Below are 20,924 nucleotides of genomic sequence, written 5' to 3'. Positions count from 1 at the left end.
GTTGTGTTGTCTTCTCTGGGTTCGGGCACCCCTAGCCTCAGTTGCTCGTTCTGTAAAATGGGTCCATGAGGTTTCCCACCAGGGTTGGAGGAACACCACCCCCGAGTGTTGGTGGCCGTTAGTGAATTCTCCAGAGTTAGATCTTTAATAACTCTATTTCTACTTATTCTGGGCATGCCCTTGGAATGAGTTCTTAGGAGGAGCGGCACATTTGGGGCGATTGGCACCTGATCCCTCAGTGGCCGGGATCCCGGTCTTCGCACTGGGCTGGCGGTGCTGGTCTTCCCCACGGTCTCATCTCCCCTCCCTCCTCAGTCCAGCATTTGGGAATTTCCCACCGTCTTAACCTCAAGGTCACTGTGGCTTCTCCAGCCTTACCAACGTTGGATTGTACAAGTTTACTTTTGCTTGTGTTTGGTTTGGGCAGAGTGGGGTCTGGGAAGAGTGGCTTCTGGGGGACAGTGCCTTGGAATGTCCTTCGGGGCAGGAAACATTTTTAATCTATCCTTTAAAATGGCTGCCAGGTGATTTTTTTTTTTTTTTTTTTTTTGATGGGAACTTTATCAGCAGGAATATTTCTCTAAGCACCAGAGATTCTGTGCAGCCTTCCATGGGAGGGGGTGAGGCCTAAAGTAAGTGGAGTGATGTACTGTAGCACCGCCCCTGTGGATGTCAGACTCACTATCTCAATTGCTTCCTCCTCCGAGAAGCGTTCTGTGAATACCTGACCTGGAGCTGCAGCCCTCCCACTGTTCCCGGGGGTTCCTCTCCCCTAAAGCCTTTTTTTTTTTTTTTTGGATAAGTAAGAAGTGGATTTATTTAGAGAGATACACATACCATAGACAGAATAGAGTCTGTCTCAGCGAGAACGGCCTTGGGAGAAATATACTCTACTGAGAGTGTGGGCTGGCCTAGGATTTTACTCTATTGTTTTCAGGACTCTCAAGACAGTATGGAAATTACACGTGCTCACTTAGTATGATTTACACGAGCCTGTAGCTCCATTGGAACAGGAATTTATTATTTATTTTTTTCTTTTTCTTTTTGGCCATGCCGCACAGCTTGTGGGATCTTAGTTCCCTGACCAGGGATCGAACCTGAGCCCCTTGGCACTGGAAGCGCAGAGTCTTAACCACTGGACCACCAGGGAAGTCAAAGAACAGGAATTGAGAAAGATCACACTAGAGTATCCCCCGTGCCCATCACAAGCTGGGCACTCTGGGAAGAAGCTGGTTAGAGCTTCTAAACATAGCTGGTTGTATGTATCAATATGTTTATTGTAAGTTTTATCAGGTGATCAGTAGATATAGAAACTGGGCTTCCCAGGTGGCGCAGACGGTAAAGAATCTGCCTGAAATGCGGGAGACCTGAGTTCTTTCCCTGAGTTGGGAAGATCCCCTGGAAGGGAGGGCATGGCAACCCCCTCCAGTCTTCTTGCCTGGAGAATCCCCATGGACAGGGGAGCCTGGCGGGCTGCAGTCCATGGGGTCACAGAGTCAGACACGACTGAGCGACAAAGCACGAAGGACAGATGCAGAAACTAAGCTGCAAAGAAAGGAGAGACCAGTGTCGGTCCATCTTCTCACGTCTGATCGTCTCGGAAATGGATGGGGGTCCTCGGTGAGTGGCCCCGTCCACCAGTGAGTCTTGACCCTGACCTCCGAGGTGTTTCCCCCTCTCCCTGGAAAGCATCCTGTTTTTAGTGATCCCATTAAGTTTGTAGACAATTAATGGCTTCTGGCTTCCCCTCCCGTGGCCGTAGTGGATCCCACGAGAGTCAGGCTGTTTTTCTCTTGGCCCAGAACAATTCTTCGGTGTTTCAAGGAAGTTCCCGGCACGCTCGGGTTTTGTTGTCGGCGGCCACCAGGAAGCCTGCGGCGGGTCTGAGTGGACGTGTGCGGCCGGCGCTTTGTCCTGCCGTGGGTTGGTTGGGGCCGGGCCCTGGGCGAAATACAGAATGTAAGCAAATAAGTCCCCGGCCCGAGTCCCTCGCTGGCCTGGAGGCGGGCAGGAGAGGCCGGGCCTGGTGGTCAGGGCCCTGGGGCGGGCTTGGGGAGGGCAGCTGATTTCCCTAGTGTCAATATTGGGATGTGACAACACAAAACAGCCGCTGGGCCTTGCCAGGCGCTGCCTGGTAAACCTGTTTTTCTGGAGGTGGGAGAAGACATGGGGTCACCCAGAGTCAGAGGAGAGGCAAGCTCGGGGCTGTAGCGGGCAGCCCACCTGGCTCTCTGGGCAGAGGCACTGGGTCTGGCGTGGAACTCAGCGAAGGCTCAGAGACCAGCCGGGGAGATGGGCGGATTTCCCATTTGCAGACAATGACGCATCCGGGAAATCCCAGCAGTGAACCGGGTGGGCGTGCACCTCTGCTGAGCTCCAAGTTCACGGACCAAGAGCCTCCCGTTAGTGAGCACTGACCATATACCAGCGGTCCCCAATCCTTTCGGCACCAGCGATCGGTTTCCACGGACTTGGGGGGAGGGGATGGTTTGGGGATGATTCAAGCACGCTATACTGATCATGCTCTTTCTTTCTGCTATTATCACATTGTGATATAGAATGAAGTAATTATATAGCTCACCATCATGCAGGGTCAGTTGGAGCCCCGAGCTTGTTTTCTTGAGCTCAGGGGGTCATGTGGGCGTCGGGGAGCAGCTGTAGGTGCAGATGAGGCTTTGCTCGTTCACCTGCCGCTCACCTCCTGCCGTGCGGCTGGGCTGCTAACAGGCCGCACACCTATCTGGGTTTGCAGCCCAGGGGTTGGGGAACCCCTGCTGTGTGCCATGGATGCAACCTCTGCCTCCTCTCAAAAGCTGAGCGTGTCGGGTCCAGTGTCCCCTGGCCAGGAGTTGACTGTCCCGTGGGCCCAGTCCCTTCATTCTGTTGGACCTTGTATTATCTGGTTCCCTTGGGCTATCCTCGTTCACTAGTTCCTGCTCTGAGCCAGGGCAGACAGACAGGTAAACATTTAATGAGACTGTCATGGGCTGTGTGCCTAATCCAGGTCTGTTTACACAAGGTGCTGGGTTAGGAGCAATTAATTCTGTCCTGGGAGGAGGTGAGTTCTGGGCCTGGAGGAAGATGCAGGTCCCTGATGCCAACCTGGGGAGGTAGCGGGAGGTGTAAAGGTGGGCGTGAGGGTGTGAAAAGAGAGGAGTAGGCAGCCCAGGATCTGTCCCAGGAAAGGGGAGCCCCCAAGGCTGCCGACAGGAGGGGTCCGTGTCCAGATCTGGTAAGTGGTTGAGACCCCGCAACGCTGGGGAGACCCAAAACTGTCTGGAAGGAAGGAGACCGTGAGGGCCACGTCTCTCTGAGCCCCTAGTGTCTGGCCCGAGGAGCACATAGTTCTTCATGTAAATTCTTGTGACCTTTAATTGAAGTATAGTTGATTTACAGTATTGTGTTAGTTTCAGGTATACATCAAAGTGATTCGGATATATACATATACATATATATGTGTGTGTGTGTATATATATATATAATCCTTTCTATTAGGTTATTACAGGACACTGAATGTAGTTTCTCATGCTATATAGTAAGTCCTTATTTGTTTTATATATGGTAGTGTAGATCTGTTAATCTGACACTCCTGATTTATACTCCTTCTTTCCCCATTGGCAAACATAAATTTTCTGTGCCTGTTCTGTAAACAAGTTTATTTATACTGTTTTAGATTTCACATATAAGAGATATCATTTGTCTTTCTCTGTTTGAGAATGGTAATCTCTAGATTCATACATGTTGCTGCAAATGGCAATAGTTCATTGTTTTTGAAAAAAAAAAGTGAAAGTTGGTTGCTCAGTTGTGTCTGACTCTTTGCGATTCCATGGGCTGTAGCCCACCAGGCTCCTCTGTCCATGGAATCCTCCAGTCAAGAATACTGGAGTGGGTTGCCAATTTATTCTCCAGGGGGGATCTTCCCAACCCAGTGACTGAACCTGGGTCTCCCGCATTGCAGGCACACTCTTTACTGTCTGAGCCACAGGGAAGCCCTCATTCTTATAATGACTGAGTAATATTTCATGTGTGTGTGTGTGTGTGTGTGCTGGGGGGGGGATTTCCCAGGCGTGTGTGGGCTTCTCAGGTGACTCAGCAGTGAAAGAATCTGCCTGCAGTGCAGGAGATGGGGGTTTGATCCCTGAGTCGAGAAGATCACCTGGAGAAGGTAATGTCAACCCAACCCACTCGGACATGACTTCACCACTTAACAACAGCAATCATCTGTTGATGGGCACTTGCATTGTTTCCATGTCCCGGCTATTGTAAATAGCACTACTGCGAATGGGTTTTCATCTTTTCTAGATATGTGCCTAGGAGTGGGGTTGCTGGATCATATGGTAGCCCTGTTCTTAGTTTTTTAAGGAACCTCCACACTGTTGTCCATAGTGGCTGTACCAATTTACATTCCCGCCGACAGTGTAGGAGGGTTCCCTTTTCCCCACACCCTCTTCAGCATTTGTTGTTTGACATACAGCCTTTTTACACTCATGCGGCAGACCCAAGCAGTCCCTTGGCACCTGTTCTTTTTCTAATGGTGATGGGGAAGCCCAGGGTCCCTTTCAGGTGCCAACAAGGATGCGGTCCCCTGGGATCCCCTCCAGACTGGCCTTGCAAGGCCGCCTCAACATGTTTCCCCCACCTGTTTCCTCCTTGCTTCGTTGAAGTGTGTATCCTAACAAACACCGAAGTCTGGGTGGCTCATGAGCCACAGATACTTAGCTCTCACTGTTCTGGATGCTGGAAGTCCAAGGTCAGGGTGTCACAGACCTCCTGTATCCCCAGTGGAGGATGTGAAGGGGGCACTCCTGGGCCTGGTTTAGAAGAGTCCTAACCCATGAGTAGAGCCTTCGGGATCTCCTTGCCTCCCCAGGCCCTCCCTCCCCTCCTTTTCCCATCACGGGCGTTAGGTTTTCCACAGAGGAATTTGGGGTGGGGCAGAAACATTCAGACCTCGGCCAGCTGGTTTAAAGATGATTTCAAAATCAGTTGTCAAGAGAATTATTCACCTGTTACACTTTCTCTTCAATTTTTTTTTAATGGATATTTGAGCAGGAAAGAACAGAAGAGAATCTGTCCCCAGTGCTTGTTTTGTGAGTGAAGAATTAGGGGGTCCATGGGGGCTTTTGGCTAAGATCAAGTGTAGTGTGGGGAATTTCCTGCTGGCTCAGTGGTAAAGAATCCACCTGCCAATGCGGGAGAAGAGCAGCAGACACGATCCCTGGGTGGGGAAGATCCCCCTGGAGGAGGAAATGGCAACCTGATCCAGTCTTCTTGCCTGGGAAATCCCATGGACAGAGGAGCCTGGTGGGCTACAGTCCAGGGGGTCTCGAAGAGTCCGGCACGACTGAGTAGCTGAACACAGGGGCAAAGGAATTTGTCCAGAGCGTCACAGCCAAGCTGGACCAGAACCCAGGGGTGCCTGCAGCCCAGGGCCCCTGGACTCAGCGTGTTCCTGCATAAATAGTGTGTAACCAGTGAGATGTAACCACATCTCAGAACAGGTTCCATGTCTTGCTCCTGTCAATCACAGCTAACCATGACTTCTTTCCTTCCATTTTAGAGGCGGCCACCCTGCCAGGTTGGGAGGAGAAGGGGGTGCTGGTTTTGCACCGCTCTTTCCACTGACATTCCTGAGATCCTTGGGCCAGGCCCTGAGGAACTGGAGCCCAGTCATCCCACAGCAGCTCTGGCCAAGAGTGTGTCCTGGAGTTGGGGCCGGATTTAATGGAGCTCCTTCGCCTAAGTGGGCGACAAACCCTTCACTGTTAACTTCTGTTTGTTTGTTTCAGCTTCACTCAGAATATTCTTTTAAATTAATTTTTGGCTGCACTGGAGTTGCTTGGGCTTAGTTGCCCCGAGGTACATAGGATCTTCCCAGACCAGGAATCGAACCCATGTCTCCCTGCATTGGCAGGCAGACTCTTATCCACCAGGGAAGTCCAGAAGTGCATTTTTAAAATGCACATTTCTTAAAAAAAAAAAAGTATTCCTCTTACAAATTGTCCTGCAATCCATATATATAGTAGCTTGGAAAATAATGTGTAGAAAACAAAAGCCAACGTAAAAGATGGATTAAAACAGCTAGAACAGTACAGGCTTTATACGGCTCTGATTTTACGGTTTTCTTATTGCATTATCAGTATCAGAAATCTGTTCCTTCAGCTGGCTCCATTGCTCAGGATTTAAAGAAGTACATTTTCTTCCTGGTTTCATTTCACCTTCCAGATCCATCCAATAGTCTCCCATAGCCCTTCGCTGTTCTAACCCTCAGTTAATCCGGAGGGAGGCTGGACCCAGTAGATGCTAATCCAAAGGGCGTGGGGTTACTGAGCTTTAAACTACAGGACCAGAGAGGGCAAGCCTTTGCCCTGAGGCCACCCCAGCCAGAAGCCAAGCCGAGGTTGGATTTCTCACTCTCTCTTTTGTTTAATGTGTATTATTTTTATTTATTTAATTATTTGGCTGCGCTGGGTCTTAGTTGCGGCATGCGGGATCTGGTTCCCGGATCCGGGATCAAACCCAGGCCCTCTCTTTCGGGAGCTTGAAGTCTTAGCCCCTGGGCCCCCAGGGCAGTCCCGAGGTTGGATCTCTTGCAGTGTCTGCACCTGGTTCAAGGTGGCCCAGGTCAGCACCTGCGCCGGGCTTCAAGGCAGAGGGCTGCGATGCCGGTGCAGTGGTAGGACTGAGGAAGTCCATTGCTCAGTCATGTCCGACTCTCTGCGACCCCGTGCACCGTAGCACCGCCAGGCTTCTCTGTCCATGGCGATTCTCCAGGCAAGACTGCTGGAGTGGGCTGTCATGCTGCTGGCTTCCAACTCCCATGCTGAATTTCCAGCCTTTTGCTTAAAATACCTTTCCCTCCTCTTACCTTCCTCTCCCCTCTCCTTTCCCCCCAGTTGTTCCTCCATCACTTAAGGGAAGTGAGCCCTGCCCACCTGAGACCAGCTGCTTCAGGCATCTGCAGGTTCCTAAGTCTGGCCTCCCCTGCCAGGTGGGGAGGGCGTGGGTGGGGTGGGGGCTGGGACGGGTTGGATGCTCGATTCCTGAAATAGACCTTGAAGACACACATTACCCTTTCAGACAAGCATCACCCTTAACTCAGGCGATGAACTGGAAACAATTATTTTTGCTCAATTTTTTGAATTAGTGAGACTAGCACTAATATTCAAGAAGACAAACATTTAGAGTTAAGAAAAATTAAGTCTCCTTCTTACCTTTTTCCCAGAGAGTCCTCTTCCCCTCTTTCCTGATCTTCTTTCTGTTTTGGGAGATGGATCTGTGCAGATAGAGGTGTTTGTCTTTTTGTTTTTTTTTAACACATGTGTGCAACACAGAAGGCAAAGGGAGAAGGGGACGACAGAGGATGAGATGGTTGAATAGCATCATCGACTCAATGGACACGAGTTTGAGCAAACTCCGGGAGACAGTGAAGGACAGAGGAGCCTGGCATGCTGCACTCCATGGGGTGGCCAAGAGTCAGACACCTGAGCCACTGAATAATAATAACACAGCACAGTCAATCTGTGTTCCCTGCTATGTTCACGCGCCTTCAAGATCTTGGCGCAGCGGTACCTGCCAGGTACATGCAGGCCTGCACAGAGGACACATTTCTAGAAATCAAAGGGCTTGTGCATTTGTGACTTTGATAGACACTGTCAAACTGACCCCCAGAGAAGTAGGGACTAGCGGGCTCTCCCTTCCTCCTGGATCTGTTGATGCCTTAACCAGCTATGGAGCCCCCGCCCCCGCGAGGTGGCAGAAAATGGGCCACTGTGGTATCTTTTGATGCTCTTGGCAGCCCTGGAGGCTGTGCTGCTTCTGTGGAGAACTCTCTCGGAGCTGGGCTCAGAGTTAGGTGACTGCTCCTGTCTCACAGCAGCGGCAGAGCTGGGACAGGAACCTGTGTCTGTCCTGCCCGTCAGGGCTTTTCTGCTTGATGCTGTGGGCACTGGGTGCTTTGTACCCTAGGGCACTGGGGGGGCTGTATGCGTGGGGGGTCCCCAAAGGAAAAGACTGAGGGCCAGGTCTTTGCAGCTGGGTCCAGGGCATCCACCGGCCTAGCCCCCAGGACTCACCTACCACAGAGGGCCTCACTGGTTCCTGCTTTGCTGCAAGGCCCTCAGGGACATGGGGAAGGCTGGGCTAGGGGGCGACTCGCGGTCCCCCCCTCAAAGCCGGGGCAGCTGTTTCCACCCCAGTGTGTGTGTGGAAGAGGCACACCCGTGACACTGCAGACTGGCCGGTCCAGAGCCGACGCCCCCTCCTTCCAAGCCCCGCAGGCGTCCTCGTGACTGTGGGGGCAGCGAGGCTCAATTTGCATCCTGAGATCCAGCGGAAAATGGGTTTCCACTGCGTGTGTAGGAGGGTGAGCGTGGGCTGCCGCCTGCGTGGGTGTGCCTTCCTTTCCACCAAAGAAGGGTTTTAAACTTCTTCTTTGCAAATACGCTGGGAAAAAATAGACGCTTGAAACCAGTCCAGGCTCCTGGATGTGCAGCTGCAGTGATGTCAGTTCTTGCCCCCCTCTTTACTCACTCGACAGGCATTTATCTGCCCGGTGCTGTGGGCTGGGAAGCAGGGATTAATAACGATAGTGACGGCAGTTCCTTTTTTTTTTTTAACCTTTGTTTGGCTGCACCACAGGGCTTGCAGGATCTTAGTTCCCCAACTAGGGATGAAACCCCGGGCCCCCTGCAGGGTAAGCTCTAACCACTGGACCCCTAGGGGAGTCCCAGCTCCTGGTTGTCCCCTGTGGAATGGCTCTTGCTGGTGTCCTTGTTGACGGGTGAGGGAGCTGGGCACAGGGGTTGTCCCCCAGGACACCCAGTGGGGGCCAACAGGGGTGTCAGAGGAGGCGGAGAATGGCCAGCAGCACTGGCCAGGCGAAGACTGGAGGCCTGACGTGTCTGACATGCACTCTTTAGTGTGGTGGGAGCCGGGTTAGGATTGGGGCGGCAGGGCTGAGGTGACCAGGGGGAGAAAAGCTCCTGTAGTGTCCCCTGAGGGGCCTGGGGAGCAATGGAGCGGATGGAGGGGTCAGATCTGAGGCTGCTGCGCGGAGGTCGGATTGGAGCCCCCCAGCAGGAGACACACCAGACGGGACGGGCCCAGCCCTCAGCCTCCGCTGGAGTGAGGGGGCCGCTGGGAGGGACCCACTCTGGGGGGCTGCTGCAAGGCCCCTGCCCGTACTCTTGGCCACACTGTCCTCTCGCTCAGATCTACAGCCCCAAGGCCAGCCTAGGTCTACTTGTCGATTCTCCTCCGTTAGTACCAGCCAGAACCATTGCACTGACCGGGGCAAGAAGGCTGAGGACTTGAATTTCTTCACTTCCCTTATTAATAGATACGGGGTTAAGTGGTGAGCATTTTCATCCACCTACAGGGCTTAAATCAATACTTGACAATAATTGATACCTAAACATCAGCCAGGATTATAAGACAGATGCCGGTTCTTTTTTTAAAGAAAATATTCTTTATTTGGCTGCACTGGGTCTTACTTGTGGCACGTAGAATCTTTAGTCCCCTGACCAGTGATCAAACCTGGGCCCCTTGCATTGGGAGTGCAGAGTCTTAGCCACTGGACCCCCAGGGAAGTCTCTAGTGCTGGTTCTTGCCTGGAAAAGGAACCCTATTAGCGTGGGACCATTATGCCCATTTAGCAGGTAAGGAAACTGAGGGTCTTGCCCAAGATCTCACTGCAAGTGAGTGGTTGGTTAGGACATCAATTCAACATTCCCCTGCCTGTTTTGGAGCATCAGGGCAGGGCTCAGACAATGATCAAGGGAAGAGGGGAGTCTGCTGTCTAGCCCAGGCCATCTCTGATCAGAGAGGTCCAGAAGGGTCTGGGGACCCACAGGAAGGTGCAGAGGGGCAGGCCCTGCCCCCGACAGCTGAGTCCAGTTGGGGAGGCACCGCTGGAGCTGCTAACACGCAGTGCAGGCCTCACGCCCGAGCCACCAGTCGTCACTGTCCCAGGTCAGGCACCGGCCCCGTAGGACTCAGGGACCCTCATCCTTTGGTACCCAAGGTGCCCAAGGATTCTAGGCACGTCTACTGGGAACCGAGGGATGTTGGGATAGTGGGTCAAGGTGAAGCTCAGGCCACGTGCCCAGTGAAGTCCCCTGGTGACCCCTTACCAGTGGGGCAAGGGTGTCCATGGGGGCACAAGCCATCTCTGGAAAGGGAACAGCCCCATGCAGAGGGGCTTGGAGGGGGAGTGGGGGGTAAGGGAGCAGGGAGACAGATGCAAATGAGGGCTGGGGCAGCTTTCCCTGGAAAATGGCCATTTGCATAGACACTCTGGCCTGGTGCCTGAGGGCAGCGAGAGCTCCTGGTCCGAGGTCCTGAAGTGCCCGCCCAGCACAAGGTCAAGTTCACTGGGCTTAGAGCCTGTTTAATGTTAAAACCTGTGTCCATTTATCTGGATCTTTTAAGCCCTTTAATGGAATCTGTATTTATCCATAAAGGCATTTTTTTGGGGGGGTCACCCCCCCAACATTGCATAGTATGCCGGATCCTAATTACCCAACCAGGGATGGAACCCGTGACCCCTGCAGTGGAAGCTGAGAGTCTCAACCACTGGATCGCCAGGGAAGTTCTTGTCCATACAGATTTTAAGCACCCTTTCTTAGATTAAAAAAAAAAAAAAAACCCTCATATTTCCTGATCAGAAACCTTATATTTCCACAGTTGTATTTACTGTCTACAATATTTTCAGGTTGTCTTGTAGGAATGCTCTTGATTTTTCTGTGTTGATCTAGCTTGTTAAGACTCATTTACGGGACTTCCCGGGCAGTCCAGTGGTTAAGACTCCATGGCCCAAAAAAGAAAGAAAGAAGAAGTTTGTTATCATTCTTTAGTAAGTTGTATCCAACTCTTTTGTGACCCCATGGACTGTAGCCCGCCAAGCTCCTCTGTCCATGGCATTTCCCAGGCAAGGCTACTGGAGTGGGTTGCCATTTCTTTCTCCAGAGTGTCTTCCCTATCCAGGGATCAAACCTGAGTCTCCTGCATTGGCAGGCAGGTTCTTTACCACTGAGCCACCAGGGAAGCCTGAAAAAAAAGTCTCATTTACCATTTTCGCTATAAATCTAACTGAAGTCCACTCCCCTCCCTGACCATGGTGTCAATGCCCCTCCTTCCAGGGGGGTTGACCGGGGAGCAGGATTTGTGACCCTAGTTCAGCATCCTCTGATCATAAGGGGAAGGGATGAAAGTCATCCCTGGCTACAAAAGTGGCTGCAAACCTTACTGGTTATGTCATCTACTCTTTCGGGCAGTGTGGCGGGTGGATCGAGACCCTCCTCATAGCTTTTAACTGATAGACCCCAGAACAAATGGGTGAAGATTTAGGCCCCGAGTGGTACCTGTGCTGGGCATCTGTGTTGCTAACAGCCTTTTAGGGGTCTCAGAAAAGTCCCCGGGACGCCCCCCCACCCCCGTCTGTGTGTGCTGGCCTGCTGGTTTGCAGTGGGCTTGGGGTGGGGTTGCTGGTGGTGGGGGCAGCCTGCTTTTAACACTTTGCCTGCAGGTGCCCTCAGCAGGTGGCTGCACCCTTCCCCTCACCCCGCCTTGGGTGCCAGGGGCCACCCTCCTGGCTCCACCCACCAGGTCTGACCTGACAGTGCCTTTCAGCCCATGGGGGAAGGGGCTGTCCTGACAGGTGCGGCTGGCATATGTCAGACCAGGGCTCTTTTGTGGCCCCTGTGGCTGTGTTTACACGTCAGCTCTCTCCAGCCCCAGCGCCCGCGACCTGCCTTTCACGTCAGGCTTTCATCTGGAACAGATGTAAAACTGTTTCTCTCCTAGGAGACTGAAGCAGCCCGCTCCCTTTGATGCAGACTCTGGCCATGTATTCTCTGTGGAACAATGCTGTCCTTATGCGATTTCTTTCTCAAAGGCCAGGGTGCCCCAGACACCCAGATGCCTGTCTTCGCCATCCGATGATGTCATGTCCATCTCTGCGTGCAGTTTGGTTGCATTGTTGAGAATGACTTGTCTAGACTCGCCCAGCGACACCTGGAGGACCCAGGACGCTTACCTGCCGGCCCACGAGCCCCTGCCCCGTCTTTGCGTTTCCAGCCGTCACCCTTTGCCGCGGGAAGCACGTGGTGCGCTGAGTGTAGCTCTGCCTCTGAGCCGCAGTCATGAGTGAACACTGGTCCACGCTGGCCTGGGGAGCAGGAGGCCTGGGTGTGAACCAGTTGATTATTGATACAATTAATTTTTTTTACGGGGTGCCACATCCATGGCATGTGGGATCTTAGTTCCCTGACCAGCGGTGGAACTGGTGCCCCCTGCAGTGGAAGCAGAGAGTCCTGGCCACGGGACTCCAGGGAGGTCCCTTCCATTAATTATTATTGAAAGAATAATGCATTGAGGTCCAGAGGTCATAACAGTGCTGCTCCCCACCAGGCTCTGCTCAAAGTGTTAGTACTTGGGACGCCCCTGGTGATCCAGCGGTTAAGAGTCTGTCTTGCAGTGCAGGGGATGGAGGTTCATTCCCTGCTCGGGGAACTAAGATTCCACATACCTTGGAGCAACTAAATGGGCACGTTACAACTAGACAGTCAGAGCGCCGGAATGAAAGATCCCACATGATACACCGAGACCCAACACCGAGCCAAATAAATGAATCAATGTTTTCAAAAATGTTTTGACACTTAAAGGAGGTTCCTTCATCCCCCAGCAGCCTAGTGGGGGGACTCCGGATACCTTACAGATGAGAAGACGGTGACATCACACAGCTCCTGAGTGGATGAGCTGAGATTTGAACTCGGGCCCTTTGGTTCTTCATTGTGTTCTGGAGCGAAGGCTGTTTGATACTGCGTGGGGTAAATTCTGGTGAGCACCGTCATAGGCCTAACCAGCTGTCACACGTGATGATGTAAACAGAACTGCCCAGTCCGTGTCTGCTCCCTTTCAACCCCCAGGTCAGACTCTGAGACCTTGTTGACTGGAAGTGGGTTACAGGCCCACCACTAGCTGCAAGGCTTGCCGGGGAAAGTGAGAATAAAAGGGTTAGAACTGGCGTAGATGACACACGTCAGGGCCGCCCCAGTGAAAGCTAGTTCTGTCATCAAGGAGCCCGGGGAGTGGAGAGGTGAGACAGTCAAGTGGAGAAAGGAGGTTATAAAATACTGGGGAAGGAGTGATTCCATTTTTTTTTTTAGGTTCTCATTAGTTAACTGTTATGCATTTTGTTGTTGTTCAGTTGCCAAGTGGTGTCCAACTCTTTGTGACCCCATGGACCTGCCACATGCCAGGCTTCCCTGTCCTTCACCATCTCCCAGAGTTTGCTCAAACTCATGTCCATTGAGTTGGTGATGCCATCCAACCATCCCATCCTCTGTCATCCCCTTCTCCTCCTGTCTTCAATCTTTCCCAGCATCATGGTCTTTTCCAATGAGTCAGTTCTTCGCATCAGGTGGCCAAAGGATTGGAGCTTCAGTTTCAGCATCAGTCCTTCCAATGAATATTCAGGGTTGATTTCCTTTAGGATGGACTGGTTGATCTCCTTGCAGTCCTAGGGACTCTCAAGAGTCTGTTCCAGCACCACAGTTCAGAAGCATCAGTTCTTCAGCTCTCAGCCTTCTTTACGGTCCAGCTCTCACCTCCATACGTGACGACTGGAAAAACCACGGCTTTGATATATGTCAATCTCAATCTCCCAGTTCATCCAACCCCACCCCTAGGAGGGATCCCAGTTTTGAAAATGTGTGTGCTATGCTGTGCATGTGTTTAAAAACTGACACTATCTCTCTGGGAGTTGGGATTGTGAATGACTTTTCCTTGCTTAGCTTATGATATTTGCCTCTTTCTGCTTAGGGGGAGTAGCAGTAGGAAGCTGGCAGAACCCAAGGAATTGGCACTCTGGATGGAGCCCAGCCTTAGTCCACTATGACACGAGACATTTGGAGTTTTTTGCTTGACTATAGGCCTCTTGGGGACAGCATCAGAGCCTTGCATTTATAGTCCAATTTTCTCTTTTTTGGGTGGCCACACCATATGACTTGCAGGATCTTAGTTCCCTGACCAAGAATTGACCCGAGCCATGGCAGTGAAAGTGTCAAGTCCTAACCACTGGACCACCAGGGGAGAAGTCCCTGATTCTCTTTTCACAAAGGAAGAAGGCAAGACCCCTTATAAATCTTCTCCAAATCCCTGAGAGATGGATGAGAGAGAACAGAGAGGCATGGTGACCCTCCCAGAGGCACACAGCAGAATTCATGCCAGGGGGAGCTGGGGTAGAGGTAAGGTGACTAGTAAGTGATACCCCAGACGGCACACTTCTGAGCATCCAGTCCTTGTCTTTTTTCTTCCAGAGAAGAAATGTATCAAGCAAGACCCCTCTCTAGGAACCTCTTTTTGTACACCTTCCTACAAAACCATGGCCCAGGCTTCCTGGACGACCAAGACTCAGGGCTTCCCGGCGTGACCAGTATCTTGGAGTTCCACCCCGTCTCCCCCTACAGGTAGGTCCCAGAAGCCTCTGGGCCTGGCCCACCCCCGTTCCTGGTCACTGACTGTGGCAGGCGGTTAGCAGAGTCCTCTGCGTTCTCCGGGCAGGGCTGCAGAGTGGAAATTCCCCAGGTGTGATCGCGGAGGCAAGCGCCCTGGGCGGAGCTGCTCATAGAGGAACCCCTCTGAGCACCCAGTGCAGTCAGTCCCAGGACCGCCGTGCGGTGCGGGCCATCAGAATGACTCAAGCTCGTGGCCTTGACGAAGTGCCTCCTGGCCCTTCTGACCGCAGTCACGTCAAGGCCTCATAAGAGATGGATTTGGTTTTAGAGAACCAGAAGGAGGTGGCTTCAGATGCAGTTCCGAACCCTGGCGTTCAAGGCAGAGAGGAGGAGACTGTCCCAGCATCAGTGCCAGGGTACTAGAGGCTTCCCTCCCACTTCAGGCCGTGGAAAACTCTTAGCCATTAGGCCTTGGACTTGGGCTTGGGGCTGGTCCAGATCTTAGGGATGGAGGGACTTGGAAACCTGCCCCCTTCCCCTCCCTGTAGATGGAGTTGGGGGCAGTGTCGCCCTGACTTCAGCCTGCCACCTGATTGCCCGCCAGCCCTCCCTAGCGTCACCGTCCCCGCCTCCCCACCCCACCCCCCACCCCCGCCCAGACTGGGCAGGTGGCCGGGGCTAGGCTGGGAGGGACTTGGAGTCCGGGGAATTTCCAGCCAAGTCACCGGGTTGGAATGTGGGCAGCCCCCTGGGAGCAAGGCTGAAGCCGGCCCAGGTGCCCAGGGTGTGAATGTGAGCATCTCCGTTTCCATCAGGGAGTCAGTGGTGGGGGAGGGCCAGGTAGCCCCTCCTTTCTCAGAAGGGGTGGTGACATCAGGGGTGGGCTCGGGATTAGGGACCCGGGAACACGTCCCAGAGCTCCTCCCTGCACTGGGGCGCTCGGATTACCTTGGAGGGGAAGGGAGGCTAACTGCTGCCCCAGGCATTGAGTATCTCCCTGCCCTCCCACAAGCTGGGGGGCAGGGGGCAGGCTCCACCCGGGCAGCCCCCTCCCCAGGGTCCAGCACCTGTGCTCCAGGGAGCCCCCTGGGGATGGGACCTCCCTGGCTTCTCCTGAAGCAAAGTAGGAGCCAGAGGCAGGGGCGTGCGAGGGTTCCCTGCCCCCACCCTGGTGGATCTGGGGGTGGATCTGGGGGTCTGGGGGCGTGGGGTCACCAGCCCAATCCCCCCAGGTCCCTTTCCTTGCCTCCCGCAGTGACAGTCCACACTACCTGGCCATGCAGCTGGCCTCCATTGCCGACGAGATGGAGCTGAGGTTGCTGCTGCCCCAGCTCGATGAGCCCTTCTGGATGACCACGTACAGGTGACAAGCCCCAGCGGGTTCCAGGACGCCCGTAGACCAGGGCTGGCCCCTGAGGCTCCACTCATGGCGGGGGAGCCCAGAGCTCAGAGCCCCCTGGTCCCTGGAGCCGGCCTGGGCCACAGACCCCAGTGCCCTTCTCGCCCCCATCCTCAAGCCGAGACGGCCCCTTTCCCGCAGGGTCTTGACTGAAGACGACAGGAAGTGCTCAGGGAGCCGGGATGGAGCTCCGTGCCCAGCTTTACGGGCAGAGCCTTCTGCGTGGGGGAGGGGGTTCTTGCAGGAGGACTCAGCTGCCAGCATTTGCCAGCTTCCCTGCACGTTCTCAGAGCCTCGCAGACTTGCCTGGGTGAGACCAGAGAGAGCCTTGACTACCAAAGACCAGGATGCAAGCTGGCAGGGGCTCTTGGCGTCCAGGGAAGCAGCCTGCCTCAGAGGGGCCCGGGCCTTGCTCGGAACACGACTCCTCTGGGACGCAAGTCCAGATCCCCACCGGGGTGAATTTAGAACCAGAGGGCCGGGTGACAGTGGGTGGGAGGGGACAGGCCCTCTCCGCCCCAGCGGTTACCTGTGGGCCACCTCTGGCCCCTCTTCCTGTCTAACGGCCCTGCCCCCTTTTCTGTCCTGCAGCTTGTTTTTCCCCTACAGCCACGTAGGGCTCAGGGATGTTCTGAGAAGCGTTATGGCTGCTTTCACCAACCTCAGGGAGAACCGAAGGCTCTGGAGCTTCCTGACTCTCAGGGACCGGGTAAGCTAGCCTTGAACTCCTGACCTTGATTTCCGTCCGGCGAGGGGTGACCGCTCTGGAGCAGCTGCTTGGGGCTCGCCCTCTCTGGATGTCACTCCCGACTGTCTCGTCTTGCCTGCTCCCCCCATCTTCTACTGCGGCCTGGTCCCCAGGGGCCTCTGGGTGTGAGGCTGTGCTTCATGGGCTGGATGCACGCATCTGCTTCCTCACCTGGGCTGTGTTTTTCCCCCTCTGCCAGGAATTGCCTTCATCGGGCAGACTGGCTGCTCACAGTTGCCTCTTGTCCTCACGAGCAGCTTTCCGGACCCCTCCCCTTCCCTCCCTACCAGTGCAGCAGAACGCCCCAGTCCATCCTGTCCGTATCACACTGGTTCTCCCAGCAGACCAGCAGCCCCCAGTGGGCTGGCCTCCTCTCCTGCCGCATCCTTAGGGCCACGGTCCGCTCCTACCTCTCCCGTGTTTCTCATCTTTCCGGTCACCCGGCCCCAGACTCCTCCAGTCCTTCCTGCGGCCCCCACATTACCTGACGACTCCCCGCACCACCCCCGTTCCCACCCTCGCCTGGCTGGTTCCCCATGTCCACGGGGCGGGGGGTTGAACTGGCGGGCCTGCTGCCCACTGGAGGTCCTCACCTGTCGCCACCTTCATCCCACAGGTGTCGCCCAGCCTGTGGCCTGAGCTGGCGCTGTCCCTGCTGGTGGTGGCGATGCTCAGCTGGGGGTGCCGCCTCCACTGACGGAGCAGCTGGTCAGTGTGGGGGTGGGGCTGGCCCCTCCCCCTCGACCACCACCCTGGCGGTGGCCCGTTTTTGGTTTTGTTGTCTTTTAACTGTTTTCCGATGATGCTTTTTTTTTTTTTTTTTTAATATTTAAACTCTGAGTGCTGGGACACTGGGGTTCATACCAGTTTTTTTTTTTTTTTTTTTCTTGTTTTTTTTTGTAAGAGAAATGAATTTATTATACCTCTGGGGTCGTTACTGGTTAACGACCTGCTCTCCCGGCCCCAGCCTGCTCTGCGGTGGCCTGTCCTGAGACAGAGCCTCCCTCTCACGGGCTGGTCGAACAGGGGGCGGCGGGGGGAGTGCTGGTCACACCCCCGTGTCTGGGATGCCCGTGGCACAGAGAATCTGCTGGAATAGATTTCTGCGGGGCGAAGAGAGCTCAATAAAATGTTGCTTTCCAGCCCGTCTGTGGTCCTCTCTGGGGGTCGGTGGGCTGCATCCTGCTGGTGGGGTGTGGGGGACGGCAGGGCGTGCGCCACATCACCAGTGCGCCTGTGGTACCACCAACTCCCTCCTGCACCTTCCGCGGCCGGCGTGCTGCTTGGCCCGCACGAGCTGGATTACTCCCTCATCATGCCTTGGTGCCGGAAGCCGGCCATTAGGGAGTCCTTCCTTTGGGCTGTCAGTGCCTCTTACAATTGGGCCGCCTGCCCTCCTCGCATCTGCTCATCCAGGGCTCCCTGCTGGGGTGCAGAGAGGGGGCTGGGCAGGGGCACCCGGGGCAGGAAGCCGGGCCCGCACCCTGCGGGCTCAGCCCACCCCAGACCTGACCTGGAGGCGGTTTCTAGACCCTGCGAGGCAGGCCCTCTTTCCCCTGGTGCTGTCTCTCCCCACCCCCTCGTGCCAGCCCTGGGCTAGGTGAGCCACCTTCCAGCTCCCCCACCCCCGTTCCATTCCCCGGCCCCTAGCATCTTCTGCAGTCTCGTCCTCCACCCTCTCCAGGACTCAGGGATGGTGAGTCTTACGCTCACCCCAACTCGGCCCTGGAGCTGACCCAGCAGGTGCAGCTACCCCCCAGCAGCTACCAGGTCCAGCAGGCTGGTCAGACCCTGCCCGCCCCACCGCACACCTTCCAACCCTCATGACTGAAGGGACCGCCTCGCACCCAGGCCTTATGCCGCAGCTCCCCAAGGTCTGGCCCTCCACGGTTTTGAGACTGGACTTCACTCCCTTTCCCAAGGTGTCACCATGTCAGGCCCTGAGAACCTCACAGCGGGGCTGGGGGGTGGAGCCCAGAATCTCCCAGTTCCCAGGCAATGGCCGGGATGCCCCATCTGTGCAGCCGGCTTTGTCTGGAGAGTTCACTCTCCATTCCAGACTGGTACCACATTCCCACCAAGCTTGTAGACCCAGGAGTGACCCCAGGGCTCACCCTGTGTGATCTACTGACTCCTAGGCCCAGGGACCCACTGCAGAATGGCTAGGGATGTGGCAAGGCCAAATCCAGAAGTGCCTCTTCCAGGAAGTCCTCCCGGCTTGTTCCATCTTGAGCTCTCAGGACAAACTGCCCACCCCGCCGTGTAACCCATGTGGATGCCCATGCCTTTTCAAGGAGTTTGGGGCTCCTCAGAGGAGAGAGGAGCCAGAAACACCGTATGGAGCCTCCGGGTGTGGCTGATGCTAGCTGGGCAGACTTCTCCCTGCGTGAATTCAGGGTTACTCGTTTGCCAGGGTCATCCTGTCCTGGGGGTTGCAACATTCTTTCCGTCTGTGGTATCAGGAGCCCCAATTGCATTACATCAGCCACTGGTGTAGGTTCTGGGGATGTAAAGAAGGCAGAGATCCCTGCCTCAGATCTCACATTCTCTTTAGGGAAGGAAAAGATGCACACTCATCAGCTAAGAGTACTGTCTGACATGTGCTGAGGGTACCGGGGGACTGAGAAAACGCTGGGGCCTGCAGAGGGTGAGGCAAGTCCTCTCCAAGGAGGGGCTGGGGGAGCTGGACTGCAGTACAAAGGCCCTGGGGTGGGGACGGGCTGGGGCGCTCGGCCTCACTGTGTCTCCCAGTTCATGCCAGCCCGGGCCTGGGTTAGCTGCTTGCCACAGCTCTAGCTCCCACGGGGCACTTGACCTTCTGAGCCGATGCAGATCCGGCCGTGGAGGGCCAGCACTTCACTCCCGTCCACCTGGACAAGCCCCCAATGGGGGAAACTGAGGCCCAGAGGCAGGGGACTTGACCAAGGTGGCCCAGACTTCCATCACCCTAGGATCCTCCAATCCAATCAGACTGGGATCCAGAGTGAAACCCGCTCTGGCTGCTCCAATGTGGCAGTTTCCATAGGAGCAGAGGAGCTGAAAGCAGTCTCAATCTTGAGTCCACAGCAACAGCAGAAATGACTCTCCAGTTTCCAAAAGGGAGAGCCGGCTTGGCCCTGTCAGGCAGAGGGCAGGGTGACATTCGGTTACCCACTGGCCACAGGACTCCTACTGGGCGGTCCCTGAGACAAAGAGCTGCGCCCAGAGGAGCAGGGAGGCGTACAGCCTGGACGGCTCGCCCTCCACCGCCCACCCGTGGGGCTGTGCCCCTCAGAGCTACCCGAGACACAGCCAGACGCCTGGACTGGACCGCTGAGACGCATGGTCTCCCAGGCTGCCTGTCACTGACAGCTCTCAGCCAAGGGGGCTCCAGCAGACTCAGCAACTGTTCACAAAGTAACGAGGGCTTCCCTGGGGGCTCAGGGGTAAAGAATCTGCCTGCCAGTGCAGGAGATGGGTGCGATCCCTGATCTGGGAAGATCCCACGTGCCAAAACTCCCGAGCCCATGCTCAACAAGAGAAGCCTCCGCAGTGAGAAGACCGCACACCGCAACTAGAGAGTAGCCCTCTTTCAGGGCAGCTAGAGAAAGCCTGTGCAGCAATGAAGACCAAGCACAGCCAAAAATAAAATAAATAAAATACAAACTAACAAAGTTCTTTGTGAAGATCCGATTCTCTAACAAAACAAAGGAGATCCAAGCAGTCCATCCTAAGGGAAATCAGTCCTGAATATTCATTGGAAGGACTGATGCTGAAGCTGAAACTTCAATCCTTTGGCTACCTGATGAGAAGCCGATTCACTGGAAAAGACTCTGATGCTGGGAAAGATTGAAGGCAGGAGGAGAAGGAGACCACAGAGGATGAGATGGTTGGATGGCATCACTGACTCAATGGACGTGAGTCTGAGTAAATTCCGAGAGTTGGTGATAGACAGGGAGGCCTGGCGTGCTGCAATCCATGGGGTCACAAAGAGTTGGACATGACTGAGCGACTGAACTGAACTGAATAAAACAAAGTCTGAAGAAATAGTTCTTCATTGTGCTCCAAAGGGCATGCAAACCTAGGCCTTGGTCAAACAAGGATCTGTGGCAGTGATTCTCAGCTGTGGGAGGGCTGTGGGCTGTGGACACGGGTGGGCGTGTCTGGGGTCACAATGCCCAGAAATGTGACTGGCATGCAATCGCTAGGCGCCAGGACAGCGGCCCACGAGCACGTGACCATCCCACACAGTGAAGGCTGGTTCTGCTCAAAGACCAATAGCACTCTAGTTGAGAACCACAAAATTAAAAATGAGAGACCCTTAGGAGCTTGGGGTTTG

General features: G+C 54.6%; 1 protein-coding gene across 1 annotated transcript in view; it reads left to right on the top strand.

Annotated features, from left to right (window-relative positions):
- The window catches only part of BIK (BCL2 interacting killer), a 33,111-nt gene extending 15,391 nt beyond the window's left edge, over positions 1–17,720 (top strand). Inside the window, exons 6-9 of the mRNA XM_061123922.1 lie at positions 14,322–14,471; positions 15,715–15,822; positions 16,450–16,567; positions 17,223–17,720. Of these exons, the coding sequence (XP_060979905.1) occupies positions 14,322–14,471; positions 15,715–15,822; positions 16,450–16,567; positions 17,223–17,303 (457 nt within the window). The 3' untranslated portion in view covers positions 17,304–17,720. The remainder of the gene's footprint in view (positions 1–14,321; positions 14,472–15,714; positions 15,823–16,449; positions 16,568–17,222) is intronic.
- The last annotated feature ends 3,204 nt before the right edge of the window (positions 17,721–20,924 follow it).

This window comes from Dama dama, chromosome 22, assembly GCF_033118175.1.
Source record: "Dama dama isolate Ldn47 chromosome 22, ASM3311817v1, whole genome shotgun sequence".
Lineage (NCBI taxonomy): Eukaryota > Metazoa > Chordata > Mammalia > Artiodactyla > Cervidae > Dama > Dama dama.
Note: the sequence above shows the minus strand (reverse complement) of the source record. Positions and strands in the feature narration are given on the sequence as shown.